This window comes from Python bivittatus, unplaced genomic scaffold, assembly GCF_059951505.1.
Source record: "Python bivittatus isolate LINGU-HERP-01145 unplaced genomic scaffold, Pbiv_v1 ctg000480_np1212, whole genome shotgun sequence".
NCBI classification, from domain to species: domain Eukaryota; kingdom Metazoa; phylum Chordata; class Lepidosauria; order Squamata; family Pythonidae; genus Python; species Python bivittatus.
The window spans coordinates 22,473,653-22,492,390 of NW_028277075.1; the positions used below are offsets into that span (position 1 = coordinate 22,473,653).

At 38.3% G+C, this 18,738-nt stretch overlaps 1 protein-coding gene across 1 annotated transcript; it reads right to left on the reverse strand.

The window, feature by feature from the left end:
• Positions 1-769: 769 nt before the first annotated feature.
• EMC7 (ER membrane protein complex subunit 7) lies at positions 770-18,658 on the reverse strand. The gene is made up of 5 exons (XM_007423980.3): positions 18,352-18,658; positions 12,950-13,069; positions 10,870-11,008; positions 8,298-8,378; positions 770-6,502 (listed from the first exon to the last, which is right to left on the reverse strand). Exons 1-5 carry the CDS (start codon positions 18,585-18,587, stop codon positions 6,350-6,352), a joined length of 729 nt encoding a protein of 242 aa, XP_007424042.1. The 5' UTR covers positions 18,588-18,658; the 3' UTR covers positions 770-6,349.
• Positions 18,659-18,738: the final 80 nt, after the last annotated feature.

Sequence of the window (18,738 nt, forward strand, 5' to 3'; positions counted from 1 at the left end):
CTTAGTTTCTAAACCCTGACAAAGTCAGCCAAAAATTATGTATAGATTTTACAGTCTAGAGTTATCAGGCAGCAACTGATCAATATGATTTCACTTCAAATGAAAATGTGTATTGAAGTATTTCTTACTAAAGGAAAAAGCAGCAGCCCTGAAAGGCTTAATAATATTTAAGTTGTAAAAGTACGTGTTTAAAAGTTAGGGGAGACTTCTGGGGGATGTGAAGGATGAAACAACCAGAATTTACGTGAGCGTTTGAGTCTTAAGTTTTATTATAGTTACCCCTTTTGGAGCATAATCTCTAAAGCAAATTATTTATGAAAAGTAAGGTTGAGGCACATTTCATATATTAACAGCAAAAAAAAAGAAAAAGTTTCAGAATTTACCTGTTATGACGCCAACAAATGTTAAATTCACTAAAAGTTATACAAAGTAGTGCCGGTTATTCTTAGCCAGTATTGGCATAATAAAAATTAGCTTTAAAATTGTATGCACTCGAGTGAAAAACATGCAGTGAAAACATTTTATGCTGTGAAATTTATCATCAAAAGTCATAACTAGCAAATATTCAATCTGTGTTTTTTCAAATAACATTAAAATCAATGATTCTACCCATGCAATAAACTCATGGATGATAAATGCCAACAGCTGGAGTTTCTTTTTTCACGGGCATTGTTCAGAAAAGTTTCCATAGGCTTTATTAAAAACATGTCAAATTCAGCAATTTCTGTGACAATTCTTTCTACCAAGGTTTCTCTGTTGAGATCTATTAAGTTGGATGCAGGAAAAACAAAACAATCCTGCAGGACCTTATAGACTGATACGTTTGCTGTGACACAATCCTGTACGGATCAGCGTTCATTTCAGCAAATGCATTAACTCTTTTTCTTCACTGGGACCATATCTGCTGAGTGGATGGCTGTATCAACTTGTCAGCAGTCAAATGCAGGTACAGGAAAACTTTGATTTGTTTCCCCCCAGGACACCAATCATCCGAATGCATCACCATTTCAGCCTTCGTTCAGCCTGCAACGTGGCGCTTGATAAGCAGAGCACAGAGAAATCCAAGGATGCAAATGAAGAGTTTCTCTGAGTCAGTAGAAGAAAAATGATTTATTTTCTTTCTGATAGACCACAAGGAAGTCCTATATCTTTGCTTCTTAGTGTATTTTAATATTTGTATTCTGAAAGCAACTACTGAACTGGTAATTTAAGAGAATGGGCCAAATGCCTAGCTGGCTTGTTTTCTATTGGCATGAGACCCCATGAGTAACTTGGTAACAGTTGCTATGGAAGGAAGGCTTCTAGCAGATCATTTGAAATGACTAAGAGACAGTAAAATAGGATCTGAATTGTCAATAGGTCAACAAATTTGAATTGGTAGTTAAAAGCTCCATAGGAATAGGATTACTCAGGAGGTTTGACCAGGATTTTAAAACAAGGACAGTTTGAGAAGTTGAACTGCCAATATAGAAATGAGAGTTAAGAAGGGAGTATAGTCCCATTACCTATGCTTGCTTCACATTAACAGCCTACCCCCAGATACCTGGACCACTTCTTCCCTATGACCTTTGGGATGCAAAATGATAGCATTGGGTCTGAATACAATCACACTGCCTCCAAATAATTTGTATTGTTATTAGTCCTGTTTGTCAGTGTGCTGTAAGCTGTTCTGTCTCTTCAGAATTGGAGTGGCATATAAACTAAATAAAATGAAATAAAATATATAAGCATGATATGAAATTCATGGGAAAATTGAATATAGAACAGCAACTGGAATAAGGAGTCAGTACTGAGAAGAACTAAAGCATCAGAAGATTTAGAAGAAGCACAAGCAAGAACACCAGAAAAAGGCTTGAAATTATTTATTATCAGACCAGTTAGAAGCAGCATGCTTTGAATGCAGGCACGGTTCCACAACAAATTGGAAGGGTCCTGAGATGACCTTCTGGTGTGGTCCTGGTGACAAGGAAAGCAACCCATTTTTGCCCATAATTGTTTATGTGAATTAATCGCCTTTATTAGAATATAGCTAGGGAGAACACTTACATGGAAACCATTTAGATTTGGGGAGGAACTTGATGGAAATTCCAGAGAGAACAAAGGAGAAAAATTGAACCTTTACTTTAAGCACCTTTTTGTTTCATTGACATAATACAATAAGCCACAATCACCTGTTTGGTTTGGGCTTAATGTGTTGCATAAACTGAGCCAATTGAAATTTATTAAGTCATTCATGGTAAAACAATCCGTGGCTTAGCACAATTTGTGACAAAGGTCCTTCTCAGTTGTGCACTGGTAAGGTTCAAGCACACTACGTCAAGGTTTGTTTTAATTATAATTTGAATAAACCATGGTAGGCCTAGTTCACACATTATATTAGAAGATTGATACAATATTATAAGCTATGAGAATTTTCCTTTCCCACTAGGGCAGCTAAGAAAGAAAAGGATTCTTGGGAATAGATGCTTCCAATTGTCTCCAAAACAACATCTTCAATTGCTTTCATCACTTCTTTTGTTTTTGCCCAACTCACAACTGTGTGTAATGGTACATCAACACTGTGTCAACATTCATGCTAAAAAGCAATGAGACACTTCCACTTTTTTGTATCAACCTACTTTTTATACTTTGTATTTCATGGATTAAATATTTTTTTTTCAGTGTCTCACTTATACCACCACTCCAGTTCCAGGGTGTGAATAGAACAGGAAGAACATTTTGGTTTGAACCTGGAACAAACCATTCTGTTTTGAAATTCTGCCAGACTGTTTTGGATTTGCTGGAGTTCATCAGAAACCAAACTGAGAGGGATCCTATAATGTTTTTATATGGTGAGTAGGGCAACTTCCTTCTCCCCCCACCATTCCACAGCACAGCACAGCACAGCACAGCACAGCACAGCACAGCACAGCACAGCACAGCACAGCACAGCACAGCACAGCCTGTTCCCCGCGATTTTCATAGACCCTTCCCTTCCCTCCATCACCACAAATGTATTGGCCTGTTTACCTGTCTCCTACTGCAATGGATTTATCAGCAAAGAACAGACTCCCAGAGTGACATACCCCACCAGTTTGCCCACCTTATATCTTCCCTCCCATTCTTCCTCTCCTTAGTCCCTTGGCTTTTTCATGCCATTACCTGCAGGCCAAACTACTTCTGCTCAGAACAACTGTGTTTCAGTCCATACTTAGAACAAACCAATTTTGTTCCATATTTGGACTAAAACATCTGAAACCTCTATGTTTCAGTTTGAGGCTGGATCATCCAAAACCAATTGTCCCATGCATGGAATGGTTCACGAACAGAATATCTAACACATCTCTATTTGAACTGAAACAACTGTTTGGCTAACCCACAAACTGTCTCTTGAAATGGACAACTGATGACAAGATGGGTAAATGTGGGCTAGACAGAACTGTAGTTCAGTGAATTTATAACACATTGAACAACTGCACCTAAGAGATACTCATAAATAACTGTGCATCATCTTGAAGAAACATTTTGCATGGGTCTCCCCACAGAGCTTTGACATTGAAGATGGAATGAAGTAAAGCTTACCAAATTTGCAGGTCACACCAAATTAGCAATATTAGCTAGTATTTTAAAGAACAAAACTGTAATGCCAAATGAACTCAACAAGCTTGAACATCAGGACAAATCCAGCAAGTTAAAGTCCTGCATCTCAGAAGGAAAAATCATACATGTAGGTACAGTATTGAGATGAGCTAGCCTGGCAACAGTGCATGTGAGAAAGGTTTAAGAGTACTAATAAACTACCAGCTGAAGATGTGCAAATGCATGATGCAACAGTTAAAAAGACCAATGCATTCTTGGGCTGCATTAACAAAAGCATTGTGTTTGGATCACAGGAGGTAATAGTTTCAGTGCACTGTGTGCTGGTTATAATGTGCTTGAGTACTGTGTTCAGTTATGGGCCCTACACTTTTAAAAAAGGAACATGGAGAAGCTGGATCAGATTCAGTGGAGATATTATTAGGATGACTGGAAGTCTAGAACCAAGCCCTTGTAAGAGAAAACTAAAGGGAAATAGGATGGTGGTCTATATCTAAAAGGCTGCCACATTCAAAAAGGAACAGACCCATTTTTGTCATCAGGTAACAGAACAGCCTGCCAGGAACAATGAAGGACTTTCCCCCACACCTCTGAGGTTTTCAAATAATACCTGGATAGCCACTCATTGGGGATGTTTTAATGGATTCCTATGCTAAACATGGGCTTGGACTAGATAACCAATAAAGTCCCTTTCCACTCATACCTTTTATCATTCTACACAAACATATGTAACTTCTTATGCAGCATGAGAGTGCTCAATTAGAACAGTTTTCTAGCTACATGCATTTGAACAGTGATAGTTTCCCCCCAGCGTCCAATATGATAGAGAAACCTTCCTTGATATAGTTGCTTCATTTAAAGCAGTCCATCAGAGGTAGAGGAATGATCCATTACTGAAAACTGAAAAAACAGCTAAATATTTTGAAGTAGATAAGCAAATCTAACCCATGTTGATCAACAAATTAATTTCCCTTCATCCCATTTTGTTAGGCTGCTTATTTAGTGTGACTTACTACATCTGTACTTGTCTCTGTACCAGAATTCAGAAGGAGTGGCTCCTGTGACTCCTATCCTTCAATCTATAATCATGGGCAGTAGAATCAAATCCAACACCTCACAACAATGTTGTTTTTGCTGTCATATAATGTTTGGACATGTTTTCAGCCCTGAGAGAAGTAAAAGTGTTTCATTACATGAAATCTTAATTTAACAAATGACAGGCTTTGGGTGCAAGAGACCAAATTTCCATCCAGTCATTCCCCTCTGAAATAATAGACAAGTCCACCATATATAAAATATTTTGGAGAAGGCAGTTATATATTAATTTTGCAACACCATGACCATATAATGTAAACTGCCATGATGTACTTTTGCATTTAACACACACACATTTGGGATTAAAAAATACCCTCCCCTCCACGTGACTTTATTCCAAATTTCTCTCTGAAATGAGGAAACTGCATTCAAGACTAAGCTGAGCTCCCATCTGCCTTTGTTTCTGCACTGTCCCCTTGACTAAGTAAGTCTAAGTAAGTTCTATTCTTAACAAAATAATACCTCCCATTTGTTCTTTCCTGTGGCTGAAAACACTAAAGCTTAGAGATACTGGAACTGGAATCAAGATAAAAGGACCATGTCCTACTATTTTGGCAACGGCTACTTAGCTCTATGCTCAAGGGTGTTTCTGTGGCAAACCAGTGGCTTTTGGCTCTGAATGGGTATGTCCAATTGTCAAGCATTACAGCTACCAGTAAAACTTAAAAGCAGAATAAATTCTTTCTCTCAGATACAAGCTAGACATCACTGTTCTTCCTGAAACTTTCTATTAATCACTATTAAATCATACAATAGATATAGGCTTCTAGGTCAGCTATCTTGGTTATTTGGTAGAGAACAGGGAGGGAGTTAAAATCTAATCATTAAACAAATCAGCTCTGTATTAATACTGCACTCTATTAATCAATGCATAATGACTATTCAAGTGTATCTGTTCTTCAGATGTTAGTAACATGAAAACCTATCCCAATTAGTCTTGTATTACAAGTTTGTGGTGACAACTATGTCTCAAGCAATTGGCTCTCTTTAGTTATTCCAGCACAGAACTGTATTACTGTTTATAACCTTACGACACAAGGTAGCCTAGGAAATCCTTTTTTAAAAAACTAAGATTAATAGAGGAACATGGGTTTACTTTATTACTGAGGGCTTTTCCTAAAAAAGGCTTAAATAATGAGAAATTTCAAAGCATTCCATAGAAAAAATTGCCACAGTAATTTGGGGATGGATCAAATAGGAAATTAAACTAAGATGCTGCAACAAAACATCTGCAACTGATGGAAAAAAAGAAAAACTTTCCCAGAAAAAGCGTAGTAATTCATTGTGCTGAATATTAACAAATGTATAATTATACACCATACACTAAAGAATGCCATTATTAAAGAATGCTTTCTATTTCTTAAAATCAAATTATTTACAGTGATGTATTGTTTAAGAATCATTAATATATTGCACATAATTTAAATTCTTTAATGTCATTCTCTACAAAGGAGTTAACTTATCATCAGTACTGACCTTACAGAGTTTTAGAACTGAAGTGATGCTCCCAAGTATTTCAAGAACAAGATACTTAAATAGATTAAAAAGCTACAGTTGTATCCTTTCCAAATTCATACTGAATTAAGGTTACAGTAGTGGCTTTCGGTTCTTTCACAGAACATCCAAATGATACCACATCACAGAGCTGTGCAAATTGTGGTTCCAGGAAAAGAAACAACTACCTCCTTTTTCCCACACCACTTTTCCCTGTTTTACTGCTACTGCCAGTTGACTTGCTAGAAGATTTTGAAGAGAAAAGTCTTGTCATGAACTCTGACACATCAGGCAGCTCATGGTTAGAATTCAGCATATTCATGGATTGCTCCATTTCCTAAATATATACAAACAAAAGAAAGTATAAGGGAAAACCATTTCTAAATCATATATTTAAAAAAGTACACACAGTGGATTTTTATAGTTTGCAGTTGCTCTCTACCATATACCCCCACTACAGACTCCTTTATACAGCCAGTCTAAACAACTTAAAAGAAAATTGCTACATATTTAGGAAAGAAACTACTAAAAGCAAAAAAGCATTAAAAAACCATGTCTAAAGTAGCCTTACAGGACAAGATTGGTTCTGATACATTTTGAAAAAGTGAAAACTCTCAATTCTAAGTGTTATTTTTTTCTTACAGCTTTTCTTCAAGCAAGTGAGCAGAGGAATATCACCCAAGCATAATCACTGACTATTAGGACACCTCAGGATCTAGACTGGAGTGTAATAGGCGTAACTTGAAAATAACCTGACACCTGTAAAGAACTACTGAAGACAGAGGTCATTCAGAGGAAATAAAAATTAATACCAACTGAACCCCAGAAGCAGCAGCCAAAGGCACACAGTAAACACCACTAAATGTAGAAGATTTAGTAAACACCTTGAGTCTCCATTTTGTTCTAGCCCTCCGCTATTCGGCATAATGCATGGTGAAAGGACAATGAATTAAAATAATGTAATAAATATCATACTTCAACTTCCTATTACTGTGAATTTATCAAAAGGGTGTGAATTCTTGCTTTAATCATAATAATGAAGAGAAGGAGAGGACAGCATAATGTGGCAAAAAGTTTTAGAGACTTACACTCAGTATGGAAACTGAATTTTTTTAACCAAGGTTAGTTAAAATGTTTTCATTACAAATCAGTGCTGCATAAATTGCTACAGTGAATATAGCAGGGCTCTTGATCCAACATCAGAGCAGTCCAAGAAATCAAGTCATAGTAGTGAAGTGCACACATGCTCAGCATTCCATACAATGACATACAAGTTCTGTCCAGGACTTTGCTGTAATAAACAATGTTTACTAGAGCTCCCATATTCAAAAAAGGGTATGCTAATTCCTAATAGGAGCAACAAGAAATTTTAGGCAGCAAATGCCTCTATTGATGACAAATGAGTAAAAGCTAATATCCTCCAAATAAGCTTTGATGAAATATGGGATTACCCCATTTGGAAAATAAATGCTTTCCAAACTCATTTCCCATTGAATCATAACATGAGAGGGCATTAATTAATTCTTTCATATGAATGTTTTGATTTGATTTTGAGATTCAGAGCACACCATAGTATTTTGTGTAGATGGGAACACAATGCTGTTGAAACTAAGATTATCCAACACATACATACTCAAACACAACAGCTTTATTCACACTTGGTTTTCCCCAGCATTGGGCTAGGATGGAAAGCTGTTTAGTCTGGTGCCTGGGGGACGGATATTTTTGTTTTCAGCTATGTTTTAATGGATGCTGTGAGCCACCTAGAATCATTTTATAAGATAAGCGGCCATATAAGTCCTGTAAATAAATAAATACCTCATTTTACTACATTATATTCTCTCCATTCTCTTCAAGCTCATCCTATATTTCACAAGCTGTTTTGAGACTGCACATAAAATATGGAACAAATTATTCTATATTTCTTAAAATCCTATTTTCCAGTAATAATTTCTGAATTACTTGTATTATTGAAGTTTCAAGCTCACAACTATATTTCAATTATAGCAATAAACCAAAAACTCATTACTATACCTAAGACCCTTTCCTGATTCTGTATATTATATGTATCTATGTATTTGGTTTATCCAGATTCAGTATTTGCAATTTTCACTTTTGCAAAGCTTACTCACCCGCCTCATATCAGGATCACTTGTATTGACAACTTTTGGTAATAATACAAAGATTAGCAATGGAAGGATCATCATCATAACCTTAAAGAGAAGAAATTCAAAAAGTATTGTTAATTTCTTAAAAATCATTTGATGCTTCAAATGAATGACTCCTCTTTTGGAATATTTATATAACTTCAAAACTACCATAGTTGTTTTGTGAACAATCAAAAAGGAAGTCATGAACATAAATTGAATATGACTAATTTGAATTCACCTGGAAGTTGACCATGATTACATTGTTTGATGTCAGCTAAAACCATAAACCCTTTCACAACAAATTATGGTGATCAGAAATATTCAAGATACAGCCTTGTATGATCCTTTAGGACTGAGAAAAGGAAACTACCAATCTAAATTACATTTGTCAACATGTGTCCTAAGTAACCATTGAGATTACAGATCTCATGGGATTATAGGTCATGGGAGATGAGCAAAAGCACACTTATTCTTTGTGGCATTGGAAGGAAGGGCTACCATCAAACAGTAGACATTGTAACAGCAGATTTTCTCTAAAAAATAATAAAAAAGATTAATTTGACTGAAGCAGCAGTATAAAATATTAAGAGCTGTTTGATGGTGAAACAATTTTTTTCAGAACTTTGGGGGCTCTCGTTGAAGGAATTTAAGAAGAGTTTGGATGGCCATTTGTCAAATATCCTGTTACTGAATTTTGCATTGGTGTTCCTGTCTTCAGTAATAGCACTGGATTATATGACTTCCGATTCTAGCAGATTGATTTCATTATGAGCTCATTATCTGTAATCAGTTTCCCTGCTGAATTCTGTAGTCACTTTTAATATGTAAAGAACAAGTAGAGCTACTCACTGAAAAAGATACCGGGATGTGTGTATACCTACAAAGATCAGAATAGTGCAAGCAATGGTATTCCCTGTCATGCTCTATGGAAGCAAAACTTGGACTTTGAAGAAGCAGGATAGAAAGAGTATTGGTGCTTTTGAACTTTGGTGTTGGAGAAGACTCCTCAGAATACTGTGGACAGCCAGGAAACAAAATGGAACAAATCAACCCAGAGTTCTCACTCAAGACATAAATGACCAGGCTCAAACTATCCTAATTCAGACACATTATGGAAGATCTAGCTCTCTGAAGAAGGCTCTAATGCTGGGAAAGGTAGAAGGAAGGAGAAGACGACGACGACCAGCAGCAACATGGATGGGATCAGTTACAATGGTGATAGGTGCACTGTTGAAAGACCAGATTAGGGACAGATCATCATGAAGAAAATCTATCTATGTGGTCACCAAGAGTTGACATCAAATTGATAGCACATAACCAACCAATCAAGAGCTTCTCAAGTTATCTTGTGGAAACCAACCTAGTCCAAACACCTAATTATAATCAGGTTTTCTAAGACATGATTAAATTTATAATAGTATAGAGTTTTGTTTTATTTTTGTACTTCACAAACACCTGAAGTACATCTGAGTTCAAGCATGGGAAGGATTAATGTAGCCAGTGTGTGCCTAAAAGTGAACAACAGTTTTTTGTTAATTACTCTGAGAAATCCCATTACATACTGATTACTCTTGCTAGCAAAAAATAAACTCCTACCAGATTTTATAAGCTAAAAGAATATGGTTCTAAACAACAGTTTGTATATAAAGTAAGTACTAGTTCCTCAACCCAATGGAGTTTGTTTGTTTATATATATATATATATATATATATATATATATATATAAAATACACACACACAAAATGAAACATCTGTTTCCAAGTTAGCTTAGGTTATCAATTTAACATGTCCTATTGCATGTATGAAAGCAAGAATAATTTACATACTGATTACTGTTCTGCCAAACAAGAACCACTAAGCCTGCCTGAAACATTAATCACATTTTCTGGTTTAGGTTGACATAGTACCTCACCTTCATGTTCTCCTTCTCATAATCACTTTTGTCCAATATTAATTAAAATGCCAAGTTAAAAATTTTATACATTTAAGTTACTATATTCAATATTTATGCTCCAGCAGCTTTACTTCAATATTTACTTATATGCCACACAATGTAAGATACATTATTTTTGCAAAAACTATCTATCTGACAGACAGAATGATAGAGTTGCAACCTTAGACATACTCAGTGAAATCTATTTTTGAATAAAAGTGTCTAGAATTTGCATATGCCTACATTGCCTCAGGACTACTGCAGACTCTTCCAGTTGACTTAGTCAATGAAATCCCTGTTTAGCTGATGTAACCATCTAACTCTCAAAAGATATTTTCTGTCAATCTTAAAGCTACTTATCTGAAAGTGAATGTATCTATTGCATGCATTACCTTCTAGAAAACATATGTTTATTATTTACATAGACATGGCACCCTTCAAGATCAGGTTTCTCAGGGCAGCTTACAACACACTAAAATCACCAAATAAACTTCTGAATAATTAAAATACACAATAATTAAGACATGCAATAGAATAAAAAAAAAAGGTAAAACTTGTTTAATATCTAATTTCTACAAGTTTATGGCAAACTTGTTTATGTTTACATGATTCCATACATACCATGGGGTTCATTAAAAAGTCTGTCCATCCCCAGGACTCTCTCTTTATAAAATATGAAGGAGGCCCAGAAGATTTCATTTGAAGAGGATATGGCAATCGGACGACTTCTGACGTTTTGATATAATTCACATATCTTGCTCTGAATGAACAGATTTAAAAGTGTGTTCTATAGATTTTTCAATTAAATGCAACAAATTATGCTAGTTTGTTATTTTTCTCTATTAATACCTCTACACTTGTAACAGAAATCCTGTGAAAATGTAAGCTATGCACATCAACGCATTTCCACTGAAGAGCTTGCAATTATATTAAATGCTGCTTATTTGCAGGTAAGTGTTCTTAGAACAGCATTCTAAATTATTTTACTTCAGTGGAACTCTGCACCATATGTAGAGCTGCTACTAACTCATCCAGCAATTCAGTATACAGGTAGTCCTTGAGTTACAACAGCAATTGGGACCGGAATTTCCATCGCTAAGTGATGCAATCATAAAAACGCAATGTCACATGACATCATTGCTTAGCAATGGCAATCCCGGAAGACCTGGTTGCTGTCGTTAAACAAATCCCACCAGTTGTTAGCAGAGGACCCACCCTGATTCAAGCCACTCTCAGTTTGGTCCCTCCCAGTCCTGAGCCTTGGTAAGGTGAGGGATTGCCTCCTCTTCAACTTCCCCCACCTTCCTATCTCCCCGCCTCTCTACCCCTTTGGCTGCCTTGCACTCCGCCACCTCTTCCAGCTTTGCCATTCTGCACTCACTGGCCCTGCCGACCCTGCCACCCACAGCTGTTCTTCCCTGTCTTCTTCCTGTGGCTGCTGATGAGGCACACCTGGTCTGGCCCTTCGAGAGGCAGCTGCTGGCTGTGCCAGGCCTTCTTCCTGAGGCCGTACCCACCCCTTGTACAAATTGTGTGCAGCCTTCTCATGAAGCTTTGGAAGGCAGGCGCATGAAAGAAGGCCCTAGCTGCACCAGCACGAAAGAAGGACCTTTCCAGCCAGGTCCTTCTTTCATGAAAGATGGCCCTGGCTGGGGCACAAACAGAAGCCCTGGCCAGAGCACGAATGGAGGACCTGGCTGGCACGCACAAAATGCCCCAGCAACACCAGCAGAAAAGAAAGTGGTGCAAAGGAGGTCCCAGCTGGTACAGTAGTGGCACACAGTGTGGCGGGTGCAGCAGGTAAGGCTGGGTGGCGGCAGCTGGCAGCAGTCGGTAGGCAAGTGGCCAAAGGGTGGGCCTGAGTTTTGTTCATGTGACCGCAGGGGTGCTGCAATGGCTGGAACTTCAAGGGCTGGTCATAAGTCCCTGCATTCAGCAACATTGTAATTTTGAACGGTTGCTGAACAAATGGACATTAAGCGAGCACTACTTGTATGCATTTATATTCTCCAAACTCTGGTTTTTTTGCTACAATGTTATTTATTCAAGAGAAGCTTGAGAATGGTTTAACTGTGACACTGCATTTCACCTTTAGAGATACTGTACCAGGGATCATTACAATTCAACTGTATCATAAAACTTTCAGATAAAATATTAAAGCTGAGATTTTGAGAAACCCATGTACCAGACAAGCTAGATTTTATTCCTTTCTAAATATCTAACATTGATATATCCAAGATAAGTTCAAATCACCTATGTAAGATACCTCATGCAAATCAATACATTCTTAACAGTAAAATTATGGCTGGGTTAACACACTGCAGTAAGTCATCATTTGTTTTAATCATTATTTATTAAACAAGTCAATGACCTGGTTTACACAATGTTTAATCATAAACCAAGTTTTATAAGCCACAATGACTTGATTTGTACATTGTGATAAGCCAGAATTACTTTACTGCTTATTTAATAAGTGAACTGAGCCTATGTTACATATTACAATGTTTGTTAACAAATATTGTATCCCAACAAAGATGAACACAAAATGGCCCCAGGGTTTTTGGCTCACTAGATCTTAACTTCTGGAAAACCTTTCCAAATGTAATATGATGTAGTATGCATATATTAAAAATTAAGCTTTTCATCTCATAACTTACAAAATATATTGATTTGTTGAAATATGAAATTTTAAACAGTTCACCTCATTTTTCCTCTTGAAGTAATGTCTACCCGTACTGGTTCAAATTTATAAGCTGGAGATATAACTTCAACTACATACGATCCAGAAGGAATATCATGAACCACAAAGCTTCCATCTGTCCTGATAAAATAAAAAAGAACCAAACATATAACTCTATCACATAATGTTTCAAAGATAACACAATCATTTTAGATTACATACCATAAGAAAGTCTTGCTTGATCAGACAAACTAGCCACAGTCTAGAGCTTTCAGAGCATTAGAATCACAGTGTTAATAAGATTATGACATGGCATGGGTCCAGGCTATATGAGGGACCGTCTCACCCCCATCACATCAACCTGCCCCAACCGGTCAGGAAGAGAGGGCATGTTACTGATCCCATCAATGAGAGAATGTCAATTAGCGGGGTCCAGGAGGAGAGTCTTCTCTGCCATTGCCTTTGCCCTTTGGAATAGTCTCCCCCAAGAGGTGCAGTGAGCCCCTACCATCCCAGCTTTCCAGAAAGGACTAAAGACCAGGTCAGCCAGCTTGTGTGGGGCAATAAGAGTTTTAATCAAACCTGGGGGTGGCTGGTGCCCTGATGATGCTCCCTGAGCCTAATACTTGCCGATTACTATCAATTCTTAGAATATATTATTTATTTAAGACTACTTTTATATTGTATTGTAGAGTCGCTTTTTAACGAGATGGGTGGTGACAAATTTGATATATAAATAAATATAAATAACTCCTGCCAACATGTAATACGTTACCTGAGAAACATACCCAGGTTACCTGAGGAACCATCTCATTCCCATTACATCAACCTGTCTCACCCAGTCCAGCAGGAAGGGTATCTTACGGACCCCATCGGCCAGAGAGTTCCAACTGGCGGGGTCCAGGAGGAGAGCCTTTTCTGCCGTGGCTCCTGCCCTCTGGAACATCTTGCCCCCTGAGGTGACATTGACCCTTTCTGAAAGGGCATCAACACCTGGCTCTGTCAACTTGCATGGGGACCCAACGGGGGTTTGCAGCACTGGGGGTGGTTGGTAGCTTGAGGATGTTCTCTGCCTTTTTAGTCTGTACTGTAGTTTTAACTTTTAGTTTTAATCTTAACCTTTTGTAGTTTTTAACTTGTATATTTTTTCTAACATGTTATAGTTTTTTTTTACTTGTAATGCCACCCAGAGTCACTTGTACAGTGAGATGGGTAGCATATATAAATTTGATAAATAAATAAATAAATAAATAAATAAAGTAATACAATGTTCTTCATTACTAACCTAATTGACAATGAGCTGGTATAGCATGGCAGTTACGAATACAGGATAAAACATTCCACTTACTATCTCAGCAGAACCAATTATTACCAACTGGCCTTAGACAAGCTGCAAAAATCTCTAATGTGTTACATAAAAAGAATACTTATCCTAAAGGCCTGTTGTATTTAGAATTGAAAACAAATGAAGTATATTGGGTTAACTGCATAAATATCTAACAGTTAAATATCTGAATTAAAATGTTAGATTATAGCAAGTGCAGAAGCCTGTGATAGTCCAGGCCAATGTTTCTCAACCTTGGCAATTATAAGATGAGTGGAATTCTCCATGGCTGGCTGGGGAATTCTGGGAGTTGAAGTCCATTCATCATAAAGTTCCTAAGGTTGAGGAACACTGATCCAGACATTGCTGAATTAAAATTCCCTGTGCCCATCACTACAGCATCCCCACTCTAGACGGAGTAGGAGAAATCAACAGCACAGATAGTGAAACAAAAGAGAAAAGCATTCTAGTTGACTTAATGGTCTGCAGACCATTTCCTTCATCAGCTAAGAGGGTAAACTGTCCACAAAGGTCCATCTTGGAAAGTGGTAAAACTTTCCATTACTGTGGTTTATCTGGTGTTAATCCTCTTCTGATAAAGGAGACACACAAGAAGCAAACTGGGGGAGCCTCACTTCTACTGTCTCTAAATCCCACTTGTTCCCCAGGTATATCTCCAAAACAGGAAATGGGAAACTATACCATCGTTGGAGTGGAATCTTTTCCTTCTTTAAAGCTAGAAATAAACACAAGGAAAATTCTATGTCAACAAAAAACTTATGGGAGCAAATTGAATCTTCCCTGCTGGCCTCCCCATTGATTTTGCTTGTGGGAAGTTGGCAGGGAAGCTCACAAATGGCGATCACATGACTACGGCCTGCTGCAATGTTGTAATCGTGAGCCGGGCACCTAAGTGCCTGGATCATGATCATGTGATTGCAGGGATGCTGCAGTAGCTGCAACTTTGTGGACCAGTCGTAAATCCCCCTCGTTCAGCACCATCATAATTTTGAATGGTTGCTGAACAAGTGGTCATAACTCGAAGACTACCTGTATATTAGAACTATTGCTTTTTCACAAATTCGTAAGTGATTAGGAGTTACAGATAAGCAATGAAATGGCCAAACTTTCAATAATATCAATATCTAAGTTCACATATACTTTGATAGGATTTGTTGGCAGTGATTGTCCATGTAAAAGATCTAAGACTTTGGGTAGATGGTGCAATGAAAAAAGTCAAACCAAAGTGTGATGTTTTTTAAAAAGGCAAATTTTCCATCAGTAAAGGAATAGTGCAAAACTGTCAATATCTCTATACAAATGTATGGTGTTATTGTGCCTCAAAAAGGCTACTGCACAAAGAGGCTCCCAGATGTGACCTTTCATAATGATTTAGAGAAGGATCATCTCCCCAATGAAGACTGTTTCCAATATGGAAGTATTTTTTGCTTAGAAAAAATGGCAAGTCAAGCATTACATATGGCATGGAGAAAGTTGATAAGGGGAATGTTTTGGCCTGCTCATCCTAGAAACTGGAGCCATCCAATGAATCTGATTGGCAGATTGTACATAAATAGAAATCCTTCTATGAGATTCAGAAAAATTATTTATTACTGGTATTTCTAAGCCACTCTACTTTTTTTAAAAATAAAGTATATAGCCACTTTTAATATCAAAAGTGAACAGGCACTTTTTTAAAAAATAAAAAGCATATAGACAAATTTACTAGTCTTAGTGGCTGTAAAAGAACATAAAAACAACCCTGCTGGATCAGGACAAATCTCACAACACACCCCCAAAATTGGGTTTGGATTATCTGCAGACCAGAGCTGAGATTTTTTTAAAGCCTGTCATGGCCTTAAAATCACATGGTTTTATAAATGATGACATAACAGTTTGCAGTTTCCACTATGGTTAGATTGGCTTCTCTGTGGGTGACACATTTTTCATGATATTTTGGCTGAAATTTTGAGGGTTGGCTTATTTGCAATTATATATTTTAAATTCCTTCCAATTAGCTTAACTGGATGACCCCTGGTCCCACTGTTTTAAGAAAAGGAGAAAAATATTTATTAAGCTTTAATAAATAAAATAGCCAAAACTCTTTGGGCAGTTTTCAATAAACCTGTCTGTCCACTTTCTCTGTACCATGCATGATTTCATTATTACAATCATGTATCCCCCACCACCTGTCCAGTCATTCTTTTTCCAAGCTAAAATTGCAAATGTTCTTTTTCTTGTAGGGAAGTTGTTTGAGCCTCCAAATCATGTTAGTTGCCATCTTCTACATTTTTTCCTACTCTATTATATTATTTTTCCAATGTGGTGACCAGAGCTATACATAGTATTCTAGATGTGGAGGTATCACAGATTTGTACAAGGACATTACAACGTTGGCAGATGCTACACACTGAGCAAACATCTTCATTGAATTATCCACTACAATCTTAACCATTTTTTCCTGGATAGACATCTGACTTTACGAGTACATGTGAAGTTAGGAGTTTTTGCTCCAATGTGCATCACTTTATGCTTATTTAAATTCAACCACATTTCCTACTTGGTTGACCACTCATTTTAAAGAAATCCCTTTGGAATGTGTTCATTTCCCATTATCAGAGGCAACATGTATTCTGTGTGCATGCACTTCTACTCTGCAGGAATTTATTGGTATAAGAAAAGTTGTGTTAGCATTTCAACACAGAATGTAAAAAAGAAAGTTGGAGTCTCTTATGAGCTCTGATAAAAGACACTGAGCACTTAAAATGCACCCCTTAAACACAACTGCCTTTCTGTGGGGGGAGGGGTATAAGGGAGAAAGCAGGAAGGACAACTTCCCCATCAATATACTGTTTAAGGATACCACAAATTCAATTTCTGACATTGATGCTACACTAATTTTTGGTCCAATTCTGATTTACCATCAAGAAAAATAATAAAAATGGTTGGACACATGAATATATACGTCAAGGTTTAATAAAGATGTATATCTAAAAAATGATGGAATTAACATTTGCATATAGCTGAGTATGTGTGTGCCCCTTAAACCTGCAGATCAGAAACACAAGGATATCTGATATTGAGCAGTTTATTCTTAGAGCAGAAAACAAACTGGAAAGACTGAGAGGCATGTTTTATGAGGCACAAATAACTTTAGAGAAAGCTGTGATCTTCTCAAGAAACAACCCAAACCATAAACTGTGACAGTAAACATGCTTTAAGAACTGTATTGGCCAAACCACCTTGACCTTGCCCAGACTAGCTTTCCCCCAGCCTGCTCTCTGGTATAAGATTTTAAGATGGAAAAAAATAGCAATGGGTAATCACCTCCAGTACTTTTGTTTGTCAGGAAGCTTTGTTTGTTACAACTTATATCATGCCTTTCCTTTCGGAGCTCCCTACTCCAACTTTTCTCCACAACAATCCTGTAGGTTAGGATGGGCTGAAAGAGTGACTGGCCAAAAGTCACTCCTTGAGCTTCTACGACTAAGGATGGATTGGAATCAGAGTCTCCCTAGTGCCAGTTCAGCATCCAGACTCCCATTTACATCCTGCTGCCTCTCAAGGTGAAACCTCCCTCGACTCAAGCTAGACACCATGGACACAACCATATTGTTTTCTTGGCAACAACAGAGAAGTGGCTTGCTAGTGCCTCTTTCAATTCCCCGCCTACCACCGTGGGATTTTCTGGTAGTCTTCCACTCAGGTACTAATTAAGTGCAAACTTGCTTAGTATTTTTTAGCAAAGGCGTCAGTGATGCTAACCCTGGGGAAAAGGACTAGGAGCCCTGCCTTCGCCTAGGCCGTTCTGCTTCCGAAATTACTTTGCTCCTTGGAGCTCGCCCAACTTAGCATTACGGGACGCCTCTAACTACAAATCGCGGCCAGCCTCCCGGGGCTTCCGAAAGAGAGGCGAGGATCCAGAGCAAATTAGACACCAGCCCTCGACGTGCTCCTCGCACTCGGGCCGCGGCTGGTAGGGTGATCAGGACCGCAGCGGGAGCGGGCCCTCCCGCACCAGCACCCCAGGCGGGGTCCGCAGAGGCAGAGCGGGGCTGGGCGAAAAGCGAGGGTTACCGCCGCCGCGGCTGCTACTCACTTGAGGAAGCCGACGTGCTCCTCCCCGTCCACCAGCACTCGGGCCCCCGCAATCCAGTCTTGGGGCTTCACCCCCGGCACCACCGCGCGACCCTCGATCTTAAACCGCTCACCGGCGCCCAGAGCATCCCCGCCACTACCGCCGGTCGTTTCCGAAGCCCACGAACGCGAGGGGAACTGAAACACTGCCACTACCACTAAGACTATCCCGAGCAGACCGAAGGGGCCGGCCGCCATGATAGCTCTTGCGCGAGATACCGGGGTAACGAACAGGCGGAAGAAGGAGACTTTTTTCTTTTGCTTCTATCAGCGCATGCGCCAAGCGGTCAGAATGCGCCTTTAGACGTGCTAGCGCTGCGTGTGGTCACGTGATAAACAGGGCCAGCCC